The sequence below is a fragment of the Terrapene carolina genome, unplaced genomic scaffold, assembly GCF_002925995.2.
Source record: "Terrapene carolina triunguis isolate 2854851 unplaced genomic scaffold, T_m_triunguis-2.0 Scaffold233, whole genome shotgun sequence".
In the NCBI taxonomy this organism is placed as follows: Eukaryota; Metazoa; Chordata; order Testudines; family Emydidae; genus Terrapene; species Terrapene triunguis.
Window position 1 is genome coordinate 3,036,730 of NW_020664584.1, and position 19,711 is coordinate 3,056,440.

Here is a 19,711-nt window from a genome sequence, read left to right on the forward strand (position 1 = left end):
TCAAAAAGGGTCAGGCTGGTGTTATTTTAAAATTCTTTATCTACCACCTCAGCTTCCGGCAGAAGTGCTTGGAGGGGGTCCCCATGCTGCCAGTCCTTCCCTTCTTGGTCTTGTGTCTCCAGTTGCTGGCACAGGATAAACATGCACGGTCTGCACTGACCCATTAGACAGAGGAGTAGAGAAGATCCTGGTGTTTCATTAGTCAGGGGGCATATAGAAATAACAGAGCAGAGTTCACCTGCTTTGATTCCGGCAATGCACTAAAACACTTTTTTTTTTGGTTTGAGAATACATGCAAACTAATCTGCAATGAACAGATTATGTAAAGGTCCCATAAAGATGGTGAATGTCATGGCCAGGAACAAGGGCACAAAATGGAGTTAAGGTACAGCACTGTATCCTGAAATTAAAGGAATATTCTAGTGTTGTTGTTTTTTTAAATAAAATAAGCCAATTAGAATCTGCAGGCAATCTGGTTAATATACTGGGCACTTGTGTAACAGGGCATGGCTACAGAACTAATAGAAACTGCATCACCTTAAATCCATCTGCCTGAGCTTTTCATTTTCATTTTAGCGCATGCCTCTTCCTAGGACTGGCTGAAGAATGGGCCACAGCTGTGACTGCTTCCCCATCAATTTGTCACAGCCACTGTTAATCTCTGGGAAGTGATTTGCATTTCAATTGCTATTGCTTTGACTGAATTTCTATTCCAATTAGCTTCATATTATTTCTACCATTGGCAATCCTTTTTTATAGTAGGCTATCAATACAGTGAAGATCTTATGCAGAAATACTAACAGCACCTTCTATTGCTTTAGGGTGATTTAACATCTAACTTCAGTGGGTAGTGAGGGAGCTATAACTTGCTTTATTTTTACAGGAAACATCTCTTCAAATACAGCTTTGGTGATGCAAGAACATAATACTCTTAATCACCCTCCCTTCAGCACCAATGATGTTTCTGCTAAGACTTTCTGTACTGCACAGAGCCTGCTTCAAGCCAGCACTGTCAGTCTCTGCAACCAAACTTATTTAAAACACAGTGCTATAAATCAAGCAGGCAAAGCCTAAGGCCTGAATTTCACAAAGCAACTAGTGATTTTATTAGCCTCACGCTGTGGGTGAAAGCCCTTTAAAGAGGCCTGGTTTTCAGACAGGTGGGGGCATTGTACTCCGTTCTTTTCTGTTAAGCTGTCTCAGTTTGGATACCAAGATATTAAGGCAGCCAGTATCATTAGTCACTCTTGGCCCAAATCTTCAGAATCAAGTATGTCTGTTCTGACAGTGTGCTGCCTCTAGCACGGTCAGGACAGAGGAAACGTAAGTAATTTTTCTACTGGGGAGACTGGGATTTCTTACACAGACTTATTCCACTTGTTCAACTGAAGATTCAACTAGTTACATGTTGTAACACCACTTTCAAATCTCTGTGCTCCTAACTTTGCATGAGTCACAAAGGCCTTGCTGGGTACAAGGACTCAAATGATCAAGAATCAAATTATTTTGCAACAGGAAGAAACATTGGCCACGTAGCAGTGTCAGCCTCTGGAGCACAGAGTTCAAGTGCACCTGGTATTCCCAGAAATGCCAAATTAATTGGATGCTCACTGCACGGCCATATCACAATGCAGATCAGCATGCTACAATCACGGCAGAGTGGCAATAATCACTAGCTAGCTAGTTGGATGTGTGGGAAGGGATATGTTCTCAAGCCTTCTTGATTCAATTATTTTATTTCTCTAGAGAATGTTTCCAGAGGACAGAGCAATATGGAAAGTTTACAAGTCTTTGTATTCAGCTCTCGCTCTCTGCCCCTTTAAGAGGAAAAAACTACATTGGATCTTTTTATTTAGTGCTTTTGGTGTTCTTCCCACGGTACAGTACACAGAGACAGTCCCTGCCCCAAAGAGCTTACAATCTAAGAGAAAAATACAGAGAGGATGGGTTGCACTGGGAAATCCAAGATGGGGGGATGACACTTTGTCATACTCCCAGTGCCACACACTGAGACTAACATATCTTATTTTTTGTGCTGGCGATGGGGACCTAGACACTGCACAGACCACACACTTCACACGACAGAACAAGCTTTGTGGGAGGCAGCAATGTAAATGAAGTTTTCAGAAATGATGTGCAAGGCAGCCCTATGGCAAGAAGACATTTATTCTATGTAGAAAGTTTCACTTATTTACACACTTCTTAGAAATGGAAATAAAATTATAGTTAACATGTTCCAAAGAAGCACATCAACCAAACCAATGTCCTTACAAAAATAAAACTTTCAAACCACATTTCTAAAATAAATATCATCAAAAGGGTAAGAAAAATAAATACACATGTACCCAAGCAACTGTGCTTAAACACAAAGGGGTAATGTTCTTTATGAAAAAGACAGCCATGGGGTCCCAGTTAAACCACTAGCTGCTGAAAATACCCCTGTCCCACTGGCATAAGAGGAGGAGAGTCCTCAACAGCAAAGAGCAGATTGTTTTAATAAAAATATATAAAGGACTATGTTCCTGATCAAGGGAAGTACAGGGCATTTTAATCTTAGCTGAATCTTGCTAAAAGCAGCATTCCTATGGGGTTTCCCTTCTGAAATCTCATGAGGGTTTGAAGTGTTAAGAGAGGCTGGCACATTTATTCTTACTCAGAAAATAAAGCTAAGCCCCATCTGTGAGTCTGCATAAATCCTGTTCCACAACAGAACATGTGCAAACATCCCACGATTGACCAAAATGTAGCCCTCTCCTAAATGGTTGAGCAACAGCAAACCCAAAGAGCTTTCCCCACTGCTGAATAGTGCTTTAATTTCAAAAACAGCACTATCTACAGAACAATTGTTACAGGCTGGGGAAAGCTCGACTCACAGAGAGGAGGATTCTGCTGCTTCAGGGCAACATCATACCAATTAGGCACAGTTAAACACAGTATCAAGGTTTCCATGGCAGCCCCTTACATTTTAAGGGCCAACTCATTGTCCTCCATCTACCCACTTTCAGCAGGCAGTCTCAGGATGGCCAGCAATATTCACAGTGCTCCAAGGAATGGGAAGCAGGGCATCCTGAACCCTGGTCCTCTCTCTCAAAGGGTGCTGTGCCATGCTAAGCATTTGGTTTCTTTCCTGGAAGTTTTGAGTCTTTGTGGTCCTGTGTCCCCCCCTTTATATTCTAATCATTTGTCTACCTATTAAAAAGAGCAACATATCCAGGTTACAGAGAGTGGTCAATTAGGCCAAGGAATAATATGTCCACAACACAAGCTCTACTTAGGTTTACAATGTATTGGTCATGCATAAACCCTTACAGGATCCTGGCAGGCATTTAAACATTTAATTGATGTGGGGTCAGGTTGCTAATGAACTGACTGCTGAATGGACTGTAGCCAGCTTTGAATTAGCGGTAGGTTTTGCATCTGATGTCACAAGGCTCAACAGGCACACCAAATCAGTGGTCATCTACTTTAACTCTCTTTGCTTTCAAGGAAAGATGCTGCAAGAGAAAGAAAAAAAGGTGCTTAGTACATATGGCACAATCTCATAAAAATCCAAGTACAGTGTATTGAATCAGTCTCCATATCTGTATCTCAGAATACTTTATAGACTCAACGTAAATCCTGTTGTTTTTGTGGTTGTGGGTTTTTTTTTTGTTTGTTTTTTGGTTTTGGTAAAATGCATCAAATCTTAATGCTCCTCTGGAAATAAATGCAGAAACTCCAAAAGCCAAATGTTCCCTAAGGTATTTAACTGGTCCTAGTGCACACATTAATACTTAAACAATTTGCAAGAAGCAGCAACTCGTCAGTATCTACTAATGCAGATTGTTTATGCACAAAATAGTATTTACCTCTAGCTACCTGCCTGATGGTGCAATTACCAGATGTGTACATGCAAAATGATATATTTACTAATGCTGCAGCTGCAGTTCTGTTGGCCCTTTGAATATTTCACCCTTAAAATCTAATAGGAAGGAAAAAAGTGCCATGGAGAAAGTGCACACTGAAGAGGATCCAAGAAAGGGTACAATCCCTCAAAGGTATATTCACTTTAAGGAGTGAAGCATATGTGAGATTACTGCCCATGCTTGTGACCAAACCAGAGGAAATGAAAAAATAAAAATAAGAACATAATTAGCTTTTTGATCAGGGATAATTTGTTTTAGATCTAGTGATTGAAGGTATCAAGGTTCCAATGTTTCTGGAACTTCTTAGTGCGCCACAGAGATTTCTCTGCTAAGCACTCTCAGTCGATGATGTCTTGACCTAAGTGGTTTCAACAGGAGACAACAACTTTACAGATGTTTGGGTGATTTATTTTTGTTTGCCTGCAGTACTCAAATACCACTGCTTCTGCAAACATCCATTCATATGTTTTTATGGGATGCACCAAGGATAAAACAGAGGTTCTGGTACCTTTAGTCCATGCAACAGAAAGCAGCAGAGCTATTTATAAATTAACATCTGTCATTTGTGTGTCTTAAAAAGCACCTAAGACACTTCAGCAAGATAGTGCATTAGTGAGCTTTCCCAGTGCCTCTTTGAAAGTGCCTCTTCCCTGTACCCTTGTGGACTCTTCTGTCATCACCAGTGGGGGAAATTTTTTTATTCCTTAAAAATGAGGAAAGTTTAACGTATTCTTCAAACATCCATAGCTAACTGTATGTTAATATATGCAGCCAACAAGAACTCTTTCATATGGGAGTGTCGCAGTTCATATTCACTGGTCTTTGTGTGGGATCAAACTGGCTGCAAATAGCTAGTACAATCACACCTATGTGAGAATAGCATCAATGCAGAGATCACCTAAGTGGGTTTATATTAGTGTCATGCAAACAGCATGTTGCACGATTAACAGAAGAGAAGACCCCACGGGGGACTTAGGAGCACTTAATTTTTTTTAAACCCTCCATGGATTTGCCCAATCTTATCTCACAAACCTCCTCTCTCTACCCCTCCCTGCTCACCTAGTGTTGTCCACCACCCTGTCCTTTCACTCGGTCTCTCCCCTGCAGCTCCTGTTTGTCTTACAGAACACAGGCAGGGCCATAGCAAGGCTTTCCCTCCCCGCCCCCAAAAAATAACTAATTTATTTTATTCCTTGCCTATTGCTTGTAATTTCTCGCTTCCTTTGCTACTAACTCTGTATTAACTGCACACTGGGTTTTGAGAATAGGTTTATGATTACACTGTCCCACAGTGGGTGTGAGCAGCGATGTGCACCAAAGTGCTGTGCTGTAATTTCCCTGTGTGGATACTGCAGGTGCCCATGAAAAGGTTCCTAGTTTCCACTAACGTAATCCTCTTCACACAGGTCTACATTAATGCAAACTAGGAACCCCTTTTAGCTGGTGCTCGCAGTGTCCACGCGGAGAAGTTACAGCACAGCACTTTGGTGCTCACACTATTCACACTCCCATAGTCCAAATTTAAGGGCAGTGTAGAAAAGCCCTCAGTGAAATATGCTATAACAAAATTAAGTAGTTCATTTATTCTGATTTTTACCCCAAAAAAGCAAAGTGAAACTAAACCAAGGCTCTAGGCACCACAGATCGAACATAAAACAATTTTTACCTTTTATACATTCAGCAAATTCACCTAAGTCTTTGCAGCAAGGGGGGAAAGGCAAGCAGAAAAAACAACAAAACCTTCCCCTACTTAGGATGAAAATGATTCTTAGGGCATGTGGCAAAGCTGAACAGATTTGATCTCTTTCAGACCAAACAAGAGGGTGATGGTGGTGGAGTGAAGTCCTAAAGTCATCACTGAGAACACTCTGCTAGCAGTTCCCTCTCTATTAAACCAACGGAGCTTTTAGATCAAGCATTTTCAATTATCATAATGGTGGCAGTATCACACAGGGAGAGAGATGGTCACTCCAGATAGGGAGGTCCTAAGCCATCGGTATAGTGTAAAACACCAACTCTTTCAAATTAATCATAATCCATGTAAAGATCTGAGTCACAAGGATTCCAGAGGCAGATCTGATACAGTGGGAATGTTGGCTCATTTCCTTCTCATGCCATGCTTGAGGCACATGTGTTGAACAGCAGCAACAGAAGCCCATAGCCTGCCTTGCAGTGTCATTACCACCTCAGCCAAGAGAATTATGGAATACCCAGCAGAGACCCTTCAATCTAGTAATCATTCTGGGCAAGTTCTATGGCCTGTGTTACACAGGAGGTCAGACTACATGATCACAATGGTTCCTTCTGGCCTTGAAATCTACGAATCACCGGAGAAGTCTATTTATAGCATGGTAAGCATCCTATATAACAGATGAATTATCCAAGTTGCACATTTTAGAAAATCTCTGAAATCACTTACATGAACATAATGCCAATGCTCTGCTGTAATCACATTGCTATGTCTTGCTAACAAATGAACTCACAAGGTCATGTAATAAGAAGCAGCTCTCATAGGCATATCAAATCTTTAAGAGGATACACTTCCCTAAAACTCCTTCAGTGTTGCCAAGAGATATGGACAATAGGGATCAGATTTTCAAGAGGGCAAGTTCACAAATATGCATGCAAAACTGTGCAAAATTAGTGTGCACAAAACACACACACACACACACACACACACACACACACATATACATGGCTATTTAGCTACATTTCCACACCCAATTCTCTTATTTGCATGTGCAACTGTGGAATTTGCTCAGGTAAATTAGGCACGTAATTTTCACTTGATCTTTTGAAAAATCATGTCTGAAGTTTTTATGACAGTATTGTCCTGCATTTGAGCATCACAATACCAGATCTCATTCCAATACAGACTAACACAGGTTTCCATTCTGGATCCCTTCACATCAGAAGAGGCTTATTCCACAAGTGGAGCTGCATATTCCTATTCCATGCAGATTGCTCCTGCACAGATGGTAGTGGCTGGCTTGAATAGAGCCTCACAATAATACTGCTCTTTGTGTGCCCATTTTATGGCCACCCTGAAGAGTACCAGAATTTGGCTCTTTGCCACTGATACTCCCACATCATTGTTTTGCTGGAATGTTGCCCATCAGAAGAGCTTTATGAAGATTCACACAGAATCTCATGATGCATGTGGAATGAGGCTGTTTGGCATTGCTTTATAGTAAGTACCTCTCAAATTCCACTAAGGTTAGGACTGAGTAATTAGTCTTCCTCCCTGCATGATCACACATGTGACACCCATTTGGTCACCCCTACTGTTCAGTGTTTATGTACAGTCTGCTATTGCAGAGACTAGCTTCAGTGTCACGAGCACAGGGCTAATATTCCACTCTACATCGAGCCTGCTCTGACAGTGCCTAATGAAGGTGGGTAGATGAATGAGAGCAAAGTCTAAACAAGACGAGGTGATGAAGGTTGGCAGGAATAAGTGGCAGCTACTGAAGATGTACATGTATGCTCTTTGTGGATATGACTCATGACTTTTAGGGGCCATACTCAATCTGTCACTGCTCCTGTGTTCCCAGATAGCAAGAACTTGTAGGGCCTTTATTCATGCAGTGTCAATCAAGAGACTGCAGCATCTCCTCTCTCTGAGAGAGACCTTGCCACAGTGATTGATACATACCCATCATTCACAAGCTACATTACAGCAACAAGCTCTGCATAGGGCTACCCTTGAAGAGGATTCAGAAGTTTTAGCTGGAACACAATGTGGCAACTTGCCTCGGAGATGCTACAAGGCTATTGTGCCAATGCCTCATGTTCTGCATTAGTTACCTGTTTGCTTTTGGATACTATTCAAGGATGTGCCATAGGTCTAGGACCCTATTACCTAAGAAGTCACCTCTTCCCCTGTTCCCCATTGAAGCAGTTATCCGCTGGATGCTCTTGCTGTTCAGAACTGGTGGCAGGGCTCTCTCTGCTGAGTGTTCCTGCCTGTGGCACTTACTCCTTTCAGGGGGCTAGGGCCAGAGTTTGGCTACTTTCAGGCCCAGAGAAAAGCTTTTGTTTTTAGCTAGAGGGATAGCATCAACTGGAAAAAATAAGAAACATCTGTCTGAAAATGTGGTGCCTGCTGTCATTATTGGTACCTGCCAACCTGGCTCATTTTTCTATTATTTCACTTTGTGCATTTGAGCCACTTTGTGTACAGGGAAGCAAAATAAATAAATAAATAAGGGATGTACTATTTAAAAGGTCACACCGAAAGAACAAGCCAGTACTCCTCATTCAAGTCCTGTGGCTCTAATCAACTTCCAACTTAACTGCTTGAAGCCTAATTTTTGCTATTTAATTGTTATGGTGCCTTGGGGCCTCAGGAATACATGTTATATAACTATACATCCGGCTACCTCAGGTCTTGAACCAATCTCTTTCATGTAAAGGTGCTAAGTACAAAAATGAACTTATATTAAGTTTATCGATAGAAGGATGCTTCTTTTCATGACTCCAAATTTTAACCTCTAATTTATTTTCCTAAGTAAGAGAGCAATTATCATTTATTTGCTTGAAATAATAAAGTGTTGGGTTCTGCCAAGAAAGACGTTTCAAGGCACATGAAGACTCAGGCCATCTCAAGTTTACACTTACCTACAGCAAGTCAACAGAACTGCTGAGAGAAGTGCTATTGAACACATATATCTGAGGATAGACTAGTTCTGTGCTGAATTTCCAAATGGACATCAAATGGAGAAATGCAACTCTGAGCTAGCGTCTAGACAGGCTGTACTCCTGTATGGCAAACAGAGCTCTTGCAAGGGTACTGCAAAGCAGAGTTTTATATATTAAATCCCCTTAAATGACTTACACCCCAATTCATTTCTATTCCCATCAAACAAAAGAAAAACACTGGAGAAAAAAAAAGCTTTAAGTACAAGAGCTGTCAATACAGCAATGATACCATTTGGTGTCTATGTCGAGTCCGTACCGTTCCTTCTTGGTAAAAGTGAGGCGCCAGTTCCAATAGCCAAGTGGATTCAATAGCAGTCACATCTCTCATGTAGTACCTGGAGGTCTGTATGACTTCATTGTAGACTACCCTGAAAACACAGAGAGGAAAAAACAACCTGTGTTATATAGCAGAGAGGGACTTGTCTCTGACTGTCTGAACATTCCACACTATAGAGATTACAGAGTTATTTCACGTATAAGATGCCATTGGGTAGTCTCTGCTGTGCGGGAGGCGAGTCAATTATAAAATACCCTCCAACCCACGCCCACCAAGGTGCTCAGAGTATTGTATAGCAGGGCGATAAAAAGATTTTTAAAACTCCAGTAAAAAAAAAAATATCCCCACAAAAACCATCAGGAAGAACAGACCAAGGGGGTGGGGTGTGGGGGGGTAACAAGAAGAAAAGGGAGGGGACACTTGTAAGTATGGGGCCAAGAGCTCTCATACTAAACACCTCTGACGGGGAGATTTTAGGTGTTGTGGTCAGAGCGTGACTGAGAAGGATGTCGAGGGTTGAGTGCAAAAGCCTAGGCCAATCAGAGCTTAGTAACAATCCACAACCTAATGGGACAGTGGGATCCCTGACTGCAGGCACGAGTCAGGACAAGGCTTACGGGAGGAAGAGTGTGTTTTGAATACGGCCAGGACATACACTGCTTCGAGCTTTAGAAAGCAAGCACACCAGTTTAGAAATAATCTGCTACATCCTAGGCAGCCATTGCCAAGAATGCAGGAAAGTTCTCTCTAAGGCCTGTTACAATCACCCTACATGGGGACTAAAACATCTCCATCCCCACACCCTGCTCTCTCACTCATCCAGTTCATAACTTCACCACACGGCGCCATCTTCCATACACAACAAAAAGACAAAGCAATCGCCACGCTGCTTAGAGGGGGGAACTCTTTTGAGAGCAGAGGGTTAGTGAATGGAAGCAAGAGGAAAGTTCTCACTCTTCCCTAAGACCCACTGACCCATTCGAATGCATCTAAAATTTGAGGAAAACCAAATTAAAACAAGAAGTGAGAAGTCACTATACTCACAGTTGATAGACAAAACACAGAGCAAAAGACAACATTCTTCCCTTACTAACAACAAAGAACAAAACCAAATCAACCCAACGGACATTGTCCATAGCCCAGTATATTGATTCACACATGAACATGCCCTAAAACCAAAACTAAACAAGTGGAGGTGGAAGGAAGATGGATGAGGTAAGTTCTAATAGAACCAGCACAGTTAAGACTGAGTGATCTGAATTCTATCTCCATCTTGAGCATCAACAGAATTGATTGCTAAGTTCCAATCAGCTACACCTGTGCAAACGCTGTGCACAGGTGTCACTGAGGGTACAATTCAAAGACAATCAAGTTGCACAGGTGTCACTGAGAGCCTAATTTAGCCTGCAAAGTTTTTCTCACTGGTGATGATGCACAAGGTTGCAAGAACCTAGCTTCACTCCAGGAGCCCAGGCTGCAGTTGCTAGGCTGCCAATTAGAAAAACATTTTCATTGTTTACTGAGCACTTTTGATATGGAAATCAATGACACACAAACATGTAATATCCCAAGAGGACATGCGACTAGAATCACATTTTAAAACTCACTTCTTCCACAAATCTGTTTATACTGTCACATCTTCCTGAAGTATTTTGTCTCTTCCATTTTAGATCGTAAACTTCCTGGAGGAGTAACAGTGTCCCAGTGTGCCACGTACATTTATTGCACTATATAAGTGTATAATAAAAGTAACTACTACCTTGTATTGTTCAAATATGTCTTTTTCAATGGGATGGCCTTGTCAGCCTCCACATAAACCTCAACATCACTGAACTAAGATAGCCTTCCCAGTAAGTCGAGGGACCCTCCTCAGAGAGCAATTCCTGTGAGTGATTTTACCTGCAGCACAAGGCTCTGGATTCTGGTATTTTTTAGGAAGGGGCCACCTGGCTCCCCTCTCTCATCTTCACAGCTCTTAATACTTTTTAGTACCACGTTAATGCCGCTTTTCCATATCCTCCCCACCTAGCAGTTTTATTTGGGTGTTGCCTAAAGACTATTGCAGAGGAAACCTCCTTTGAACTTACATTCTGGGAACCAGGATCTTCCAGGTGTGTTGCTACACTGAGGCAGAACAGAGTTATTAATGGGAATCTCCTAACAATGCCTGATGTGGAGTGCCTCCTGGTCTAGGCAGACAAGTGAAACCAGTTCTAGCTTACCAGCGAGGAGGTTTCTCTGCATACAGCACTGAGGTGGGATGGATGTGCAGTTCCTGGTCATCACGGATAGTCCTTGAAGAGAGGGAATTATGTCAGATTTAGCAATTGCAAATTTATTCTTAAAATTTATTTATTGGTGACCTTTCAGCCCCAGTCAAAATGCTAATAAATTTGAGTACTGAAAGAGCTGGAGCAAGTTAAAGAGGTGCAAAGTTAATGCACTGGCCTTTCAGTTGCAGAGATCAGGCCCAAATTCTGGCCAAGACACCAGTGAAAAAGTTTGAAGTTATCATACTATGGGTTTGTCTACAGGAGGAATTATTCCTGATTGATTAACTCCATTTATAGACATTCTTATTCCAAAATAAGAATATCAACAAATGGAGTTAATCAGGAATAATTAATTCACTTTAAATTCATACCCTACATCATTCCAAAATACTTTTCATGTGTAGACAAACCCTAACACTGAATGATTTTCTGCCCACATCACAAGAACAAGGTCCTGCAGGCTTGGATTAAGGTGCATTGGAGGTGCTATGGAATTGAAGCATTTATAGTTCCTGCTCACATTAGCACATTAGTTAGTAACTATTAACAATTCCCCTCTATCAACCTTACTGTCATCATTTAACCAACAAGAGAGGCAATAAACAAGCAAACAGCGTTTGGAAACTGTTACATGTGACATTGCAAGACTTCATTAATTTAATGAGCCAACAAAACTTTTCTTGCTAGTCTATCTAGAGAAGCATCTGTTTGTTGACTGTCCAGATCTGTCAATTCATAGAAGCATGCTAAATAAAAGGACAGTTCTAAGGAATTATATAGATCTACATACATATTTTACCTGTAAGCTCCAGTGGAGTGGCATTTAGCTGCATTAGCAAAGAATCCAGAAACTATACACCTCAGAACAGGATCTGGGTCACCTAAAGACGGGACTGACATGTTATTCTGCAAAATGTATTTCATAAACTAAGCTGATGCAATGACGAAAAATCCCCTAAATACTGCTCTTTCAGCAAAAGCAACTTTGGGGCTTTCAGAAGAATAGCTTAAGACAAGAGACTCAGGATTCTTTATTTCCCACTCTTCAGTTTCACAATAAACTATGTAAAATTACTATGTAAAAAACAAAGGTGCCAGATTACCTCCCCTGGAGATAGTACCAACCATAGCTATCTCACAAGGTACTATGAGGATTAAGTGGTTGCAGCCTGATTTTTAGAGGTGCTGAACACTTGCAACTCCAACTGAAATCAACGGGAGCTAGGGGTGTTCAGCACAACTGAAAGTCAGCTCCAAAATGTCTATACAGTGCCTTGATCATAATGAGAGATTTTCAAAGGTATAAATGGGGGAGGGGGGTTGAAAATCTCCCATTAGGTTTTATCTATGACATTATTAATTACCACTACACAACACTGCTGCTATCAATTAAGCCACCAAGGTTTGAAGAAATTCTAATTGTAAAAATGGGCTCAGGTGCTGCTCTGGAAAAGTATATGTTGAAATCCCAGTTTTATTTAACACACATTATTTTTAGGCTGGCAAGATACAGTATTTCTTGAATGTAGTAAGAAAATAAACTGACAGTTGGGCGACTCAATATTCAGATAAACTCCAACAGGTATGACACAAAAATCCTCATTCAGTGGCTCCTACCTTCACTGGATTTCTTTGGTACTTTAAATTTGACAAGAAGCTTTTTCAGCTGCTCCCTCACAGTGGTTGCTCTGACAAGCCCTTTGTAGTTTAGAAAGTGTTCCTGACACCACTGAGAACTCTTGCTGTGCTGTATAGCAACAATACAAAAACAGTTACAAATGCCACAGTCAATCTCCCTACTGCAAAGTGTAGTCTAGTTCTGTTCCCCAACCACTGTGTTGTGTTCTGGTATTTACCGATTTGCAGTGGGAAATTAACTGCAGCCAGTATGCATGTGAACTGCCACTTCCTGCACAGTGTATTTCAAATAGAAATAATGGCTTCCAATTCATAAACACATTTCCAGCACTTATTTCCTACTAATGTATTTGAGTCATTTCTTGGGATGTGGTGGGGGAGAACAGTGTCAGCTATTTCATACTATCACATAAATGTGCTTCATCTCAGTATAAATTAAATCTGAGTCAAAAAAAAATTTTTTTTGGCCCAAGACATAAGTAGACATCTTTGTACTTTGTTTTCCAACATGCACAAAGACAATCAGTTCAAAATACATTTAAGGCCTGGTCTACACACAGTTTTTGTACCAGTGTAACAATTTCGGTTAGGGTAGAGCTCCTAGTGCACGTTATATACGTGCCTTACATTAGTATAGCTTATTACCTTTCCCTACACATGTACTATCCTGGTATAGTTAAAGATGTACAACCTGAGTATTTAGACAAGCACTAAGATTTCAATTAAACCTCACTGATCACCAAGCACTTTAAGCCATTGACAAGACTTTATATAATGATTAGGGATGGGATTTTCAAAAGAAGCCTGCAGGAGTTAGGTGCCCAACTTTCATTGAAATTCAAAACTATCAACAGACAATAAATGAGAACATGAATTTCTCATGTTCCTTTGAATGTCCCAGGATAACTGAAGATATGGAGGTTACAGTTAAGGGCCTGTGCATTACACAGCCACAGACTTTATGTCTTGCCAACGCAGTGGGATTATGTGAGCATCTGTGACAAATGTAGCCGTTAATTAATTAAACAAAAAGGTATATTAGACACTTGGGTCCATATCTTACATAGGCTCAAGCTTCTAGGATTTTTATAGCAGGTCTACACTAACGCTTAAGTCGATCTAACTTACATTGCCCAGCAGTGTGAAAGACCCCTCCCTTCCCCCCCGAGTGACGCAAGTTACAGCGACCTAGGCGCTGTCCACACTGGTGCTGTATCAGGGGGAGATGCTCTCCTTCTGACATAGCTTCTGCCTTTCGCAGAGGTGAAGTAATTATGCCGATAGGCGAGCACTCCCGTCGGCATACAGCGTCTTCACCAGACGCACTGCAGCTGCGCTAAGTAGGGTTTCTAGCGTAGACCTGCCCTTAGTTTTGAGCATCAGGCATTAAAAGCACTGGAACCCACCCTCTCCCCTTCCTCATCCTCAGGAATCCACATGCACTCTAACCTGCTTACTTTAATAAAAGCTTCATAAACATTAAGCATAGTGAGATGATCTCCCTCTTCCACAGCAAATTTTCTGTGTTTCCTGATCTGGAAAAAAGAGAAGAAATGCATTTTTATACAGAAATTAGTTTTTTTCAAAGGTCGTTCCTGCTGCCCTCAGTTCTTAGTGTCTTGAGTATTTAGTGACCTTTAACTCTTATCATGTAACAACTCTCCCTTAACCGATATGCATGTTTCACTATCCAACATACTATATTTTCAAGGCAGAGCTCTAAAACTGAAATTAAAACTCATTTGCACAAAGGAAATGGGATTTACTTACTGTATGTAAGGTTATGCTCAGCAGTATTTCTACCTCTGAATTAACCATTTCATATTAAATAATTTTATCAGCCTGAAAATAAATTTACTTTTTTCTCTCAAAGGGAAGTTCAAAATGGACAATCTTCCTTTCCATGCTCCCCAAAACTGACTAATACCAACTTATGATCCTAACATTTACAAACACTTTCCTAACCCTCTGTAGTACAAGGCCTCCATCATTAGCCAAGGACTGTCTTCAGGTTTCACTACCATACAGCTTCCCCTTTCTCCATTACCAAGCAGTATGGGCACGGACAGAAACCCTCAGTTCCACTCTAGCACGTCAGACTTTGCATGTCCCTAACAGATATTAATTACTGAGTGGATTAAGTGAAGAAAATTATGAGACCGAACTTACAGCCTGAGCCTTTTGGTTTGGAGGGAACATAAAGATGTTCTGAATCTGCATCATGGCAGCAATGCTCAAGATCTCTTGGGAGCAGCCAAAGTTTCCTGTAAAATAAGTGGTGAAAGAAAATAAAGTTTCTTGCTTCCAAGATTATGAAACATAAATAATATCATAAAAAAGGAAGGAGAAATTTACTCTTAGATTTTCCAGAAGAAAGTATTTTACAGCAACGATGGGGGGTGGGGACTTATTTCATTGCAAAGGAGGACTTTGCTGATAAAAAGCCCCTTTTTGTAACATATGATGGGGAGTTGGAGGGGGGGACAGTTAGGAATTTCTCAGCAGTGGATCACTCAGTCCGTGCAGCAGCAATCAGGTACATGCAATCAGCTCTGCCATCGCATCTGCATGTTGTCATACACAGACCTTAGAATCAAGGACTGGGAAATGCCTGTTACATTTTTGTCTGCACTTAAGAGTACAGAAATAAAGAATATGTATGATTTTTTACATTTTCTTAAGAGAGACCTTTGTTACAAAGTATGCTTGTATGTACTGAGCATACATTAAAAACAACTTTTCTTAAAAAGGTTTGTTCCTTCTTTTCCTTTAAAAGAGAACTTGGCAAATTATGGAGCTTGTGAAAGATATCAAAAAGCAGTTCTGCCTGCAGTACAGTGTGGGCAGATTCACTCCAACACACAGCTTTGCTAATATACCCCATTCTCTATATTTCAGTCCTTGAGAACAGGGCATGAACTGTGAAGAAATGTACATTGGTTCTGTGATTAATACATATTTTCACTGGAGACTGAATTGAAGCTGAACTTATTTCACTGGTGGCCTTAGCAAGCACTTCAAACCAGGTAATCAGAAATAAGAGGTTAAAGCATTAACTCACTGCGCTGCAAAGACTCATACATGTTCTTAAAATTATCCTCATAACTAGTCCCATTAACTTCAATAGGATTACTCTCCATGCATAAAATTAAGCATGTGCATGAGTCTTTGCAGGATTGGGGCCTCCTATTATATAACTGAGACCTGCAGTTGGGAACTATTATTTATTGTTTATTACCTAAGAGGTAACGTTGTGGAAGCTGAACAACTCTGTAAAAGATGTTGCCCTGATCCAAAAGTACAACCAACCCCAAAGCATTTTTCTGCTGGCATGGGGACCAATCACTTTCAAACCCTGTAAGGTACATTGGTGCAATACTGCGGGTCATGAATATAAATATGCCAAGTTATACTAGATAGACTAACTCTGAAGTTAAGATTACAGGAAGGCCCATGGGATGCACTGATGGTATCAAATGGTTTATTGACGTCTTAACTATGTATCACACCAAAATTGACTATAGCTTCTTTTAGATACACTAAATATTATTGTCCCTGGGTAGACAGTATCTTATACTCAACACAAGACTATTGATGGCACCTTGCCTTTTACCTACCTGATTCCAACAGCATCTTTGCAAACATAGGGTTCAAAGGGAACTCTGCTATTCTCATACCAAGAGGTTCTGTTAGGCGACAATGTTTATCCAGACCTGCAAGGATAATACTAAGTATTCAGAAAGCAGACCAAAATAGCATAGAAAATGATCTTAATCTTTGTGCCATTAGCTAATATGTAGTAGAAACTCACAGAAAAGCTTGTTGAGCTAGCAAGTATCCAACTGGGAAATCGGGAGCTCTTATAAATACCCATTAACTTTCCCATGAGCCCTCGATACTTTTTAGCAAACACTATATTTACATAAACACTGGCTTCTTGCAGACACAAAAGCCACTCAATCCATGACAAAATTCTACTGGCACCTCCAGTAATTCAGGAAATATGTAACCACCAAGGTCAATGCAGCAATACAATGGTCACAGAGATACATTCTGTAATGTATTTTGTATACACCATTTGGAAGCCATTTAACCTTGCAAAGTAAGTTTTGTAGGAAAACGTCCACCTACTCTTTTGGAATTTGCTTCCAAGTTATTAGAAAAAAAGAGCATTGATAAGAGAGGAAAAGATTGGACATGGTTAGCAGATACAGAACAGGTCTCTGGGGTGATAGGGTGCCATTTTTCGGAGTCATATTTACTTGGCTCATTGACAAAAATAATTTAATATCATCAGCACTACTGTGCCTATTCCAGCTACAGGAAAAGTTAGCTGCAATCTGTTCTGCCTCATGCATCAGTAGCTAAATCAGCAGCTACATTCTAGCTCCAGAATGATGGTTGTTGGTGATGATGCACAGAACAGAAGGATGACAGTTTGATTTTCAAATTATTATTACTGAGTACAGAGTTATGTTATTTTACAAAAAGAAAAGACTTGCCGCTTACAATCGAAGTACTCTCTACCTGAAGAACTAAAATTCATTCTCTACCTGAAGAACTAGTTACTTAGATTGTGAGCTCTTTGGGGCAGGGATCATTATTTGTTTGGTATTTGTACCACGCCTAGCACCATGGGGTCCTGATCCATGAATGGGCTTCTTGATGCTCCCCGCAGTAAAAATAGTAATATAAATGTGCAGATATACATGAGTTTACTCACATAAAAAAGGGATTTAATCCCTATTGTAACTGCAGACACCAACACAACTTTAACTTTGCAGTTACTGCCTCCAAAATAAAAACAAAAAATCTCTTGGATATCTGAGAGTATCAGTTTCAATCTGAACAAAACACACAACCCGCTCCGAGCCAAATGGCAGTGTTAGCAGCATTTTTTGAGCTTCTAGAAAACATGTGGGAAACCAGTGGACAACATCTCTGCACCTTTCTGCGATTCTGTCCAAGGGTGCAGGATTTTTGGCAGAACATCAAAGAGCTAATCAGGGATCTTATCTCCCTCTCAGTTTCAGTCCTCCCTAAGCTGGTTTTGCTGTGTATCTACCCTTGCATTACACTTCTGAGCCAATGGGGAGAGCACTGGTTTCCAGCTCAAAAGGGTTGCCAACAATCAACTAGCTCACAGGTGAAAACTCTCTCGTCCTCTTTTCACTGAACGGAATGAGCACATGGAAAACCATGTCCACAAAAGAACTTACAGCTCTAATGCTGTATGTCAAAGCATGGCATCTATGAGTACAAGGAAAAAACAAACACAAGCCTCTTGGAGCCGCAGAAGCCTGCACAATGTATTTCAGACTTACTGCCCTCTTCCCAATGTTTCAATTGGGAAGCACATAGTCTTTGTTTCGGATACTTCTGAAATGAGGATAGGTATGGTTTTGTTTTACTCCCTAGCTTTCTTGTCAAAAGTTCTTAATGCGAGTGTGAAGGTGGCATCTTTTTACTGGTAAAATTACAAGTTTCTGTTACCGCTGTAGCATGCAACACAAAATGAAATACATATCCACTGTATCAATTAAGAACTTCAGTGCCAAGCAGTTTATCCAAGTGAACAAATGTCGATTTAAGTGCCTAAGTTTAGGTACTGATCAACTTAGTATCCTCAACCTAGTTCATAATATTGTAAAATCAGGAACACAAGAACTGCCACTGCGAGCCAGACCAGTGGTCTATCTATCTCAGTATGCCATCTCTGACAGTGGCACATATCAGATGCTTCAGAGGCAAGTGCAAGAAACTATGCAGTAGACAATAATGGAACAATATTTCCTTCCTAGATCACAGCAGTTAAAGAGGAGTACTTGTGGCACCTTAGAGACTAACAAATTTATTTGTTAGTCTCTAAGGTGCCACAAGTACTCCACGTTGTTTTTGCGGATGCAGACCATCACGGCTACCACTCTGAAATCAGTTAAAGACGGGCTTATGCTCTGTGCATGCGAGTTTACAGCCTTTCTAAAACTCCTGGGGTATTCTTGTTTGGAAAAGGAATAGAAGATACTTACAAGTCAAGACTGAGGTACATTGACAAAGTCATGGACTGAGACCACAATAGAATCTAGTACAAATAGTATTCTCGAAAATAAAGATCTGGTTACTACTCAAGTTAATACCCACACACACACACATTAAAAAAATGACTCTGTAAAACACACATTGATTTGGATTTGTTCTCTAGTAACAAACTATAAATACAACAACGAAAGTGTAGCATGCTCACCTCCTAAAGCATACAGCAGCTCTAATGCTTGCACCATAGACTGTGCAGGGGGCGGCTGTGAAGAAAAAACAAACTTTTTTAAGCTGTCACTGATATGGGAATACGTGAAATTTCCTAGTGAGAATTTTTAAGTCCGCCCTTCTTCAAGGAGTATTCCTGCCTCAAAGGCACCAATTCGAGCCCTCTATATTCCGTTTTTCCCAGATGCAGTACTTTCCCCCAGCCTGCTCCTACAGAATGGTGGAAGATGTCTCAGAGCATCACCTGATATCCTCAACTGACCAGCCTGGCTCATTAGACCCACAACTCAAAACCCTCTCCAGGTTCCTGCATCCCCACTATGATGCTCTCAACATCCTGTGACTACATGGAATAAGTCCAAGCTAAAAACACAAACTTGGATTGTCCAATATAGTGATACTATTACAGTGTCAGACCAATGGCTTCCTGAATTCTCTCAATTTAAATTCTATTGTGTTGGGTTTATCAATGCAGATGTAACTGGAAACATTACAAGGAGATTCACTAAACAAAGTCTAATGATTGCTACTTGTCATTAGTTAATAAAAATTAAAGTTAGTGCAGAGGCTTGATACTGTTGATTTATCTTTTTCTCCACTTCATGGAAAGGCCTCCACAATTCTACTTTGGACAAATTGAGGGTTTTCACCTT

At 40.7% G+C, this 19,711-nt stretch overlaps 1 protein-coding gene across 3 annotated transcripts in view; it reads right to left on the reverse strand.

Moving 5' to 3' along the window:
- Positions 1–1,849: 1,849 nt before the first annotated feature.
- DHX35 (DEAH-box helicase 35) overlaps positions 1,850–19,711 on the reverse strand; it is a 44,890-nt gene continuing 27,028 nt past the window's right edge. For 2 of the 3 annotated variants that reach the window (XM_024202024.1, XM_024202022.1), the window contains 9 exons: positions 19,039–19,093; positions 16,412–16,507; positions 14,964–15,058; positions 14,252–14,329; positions 12,774–12,903; positions 11,956–12,037; positions 11,106–11,177; positions 8,836–8,974; positions 1,850–3,494 (listed from right to left, as the gene is read on the reverse strand). In XM_024202024.1, coding sequence (XP_024057792.1) covers positions 3,450–3,494; positions 8,836–8,974; positions 11,106–11,177; positions 11,956–12,037; positions 12,774–12,903; positions 14,252–14,329; positions 14,964–15,058; positions 16,412–16,507; positions 19,039–19,093 — 792 coding nt within the window. In that variant the 3' untranslated portion in view covers positions 1,850–3,449. The remainder of the gene's footprint in view (positions 3,495–8,835; positions 8,975–11,105; positions 11,178–11,955; positions 12,038–12,773; positions 12,904–14,251; positions 14,330–14,963; positions 15,059–16,411; positions 16,508–19,038; positions 19,094–19,711) is intronic. The other variant, XM_024202023.1, reaches the window with a different exon arrangement.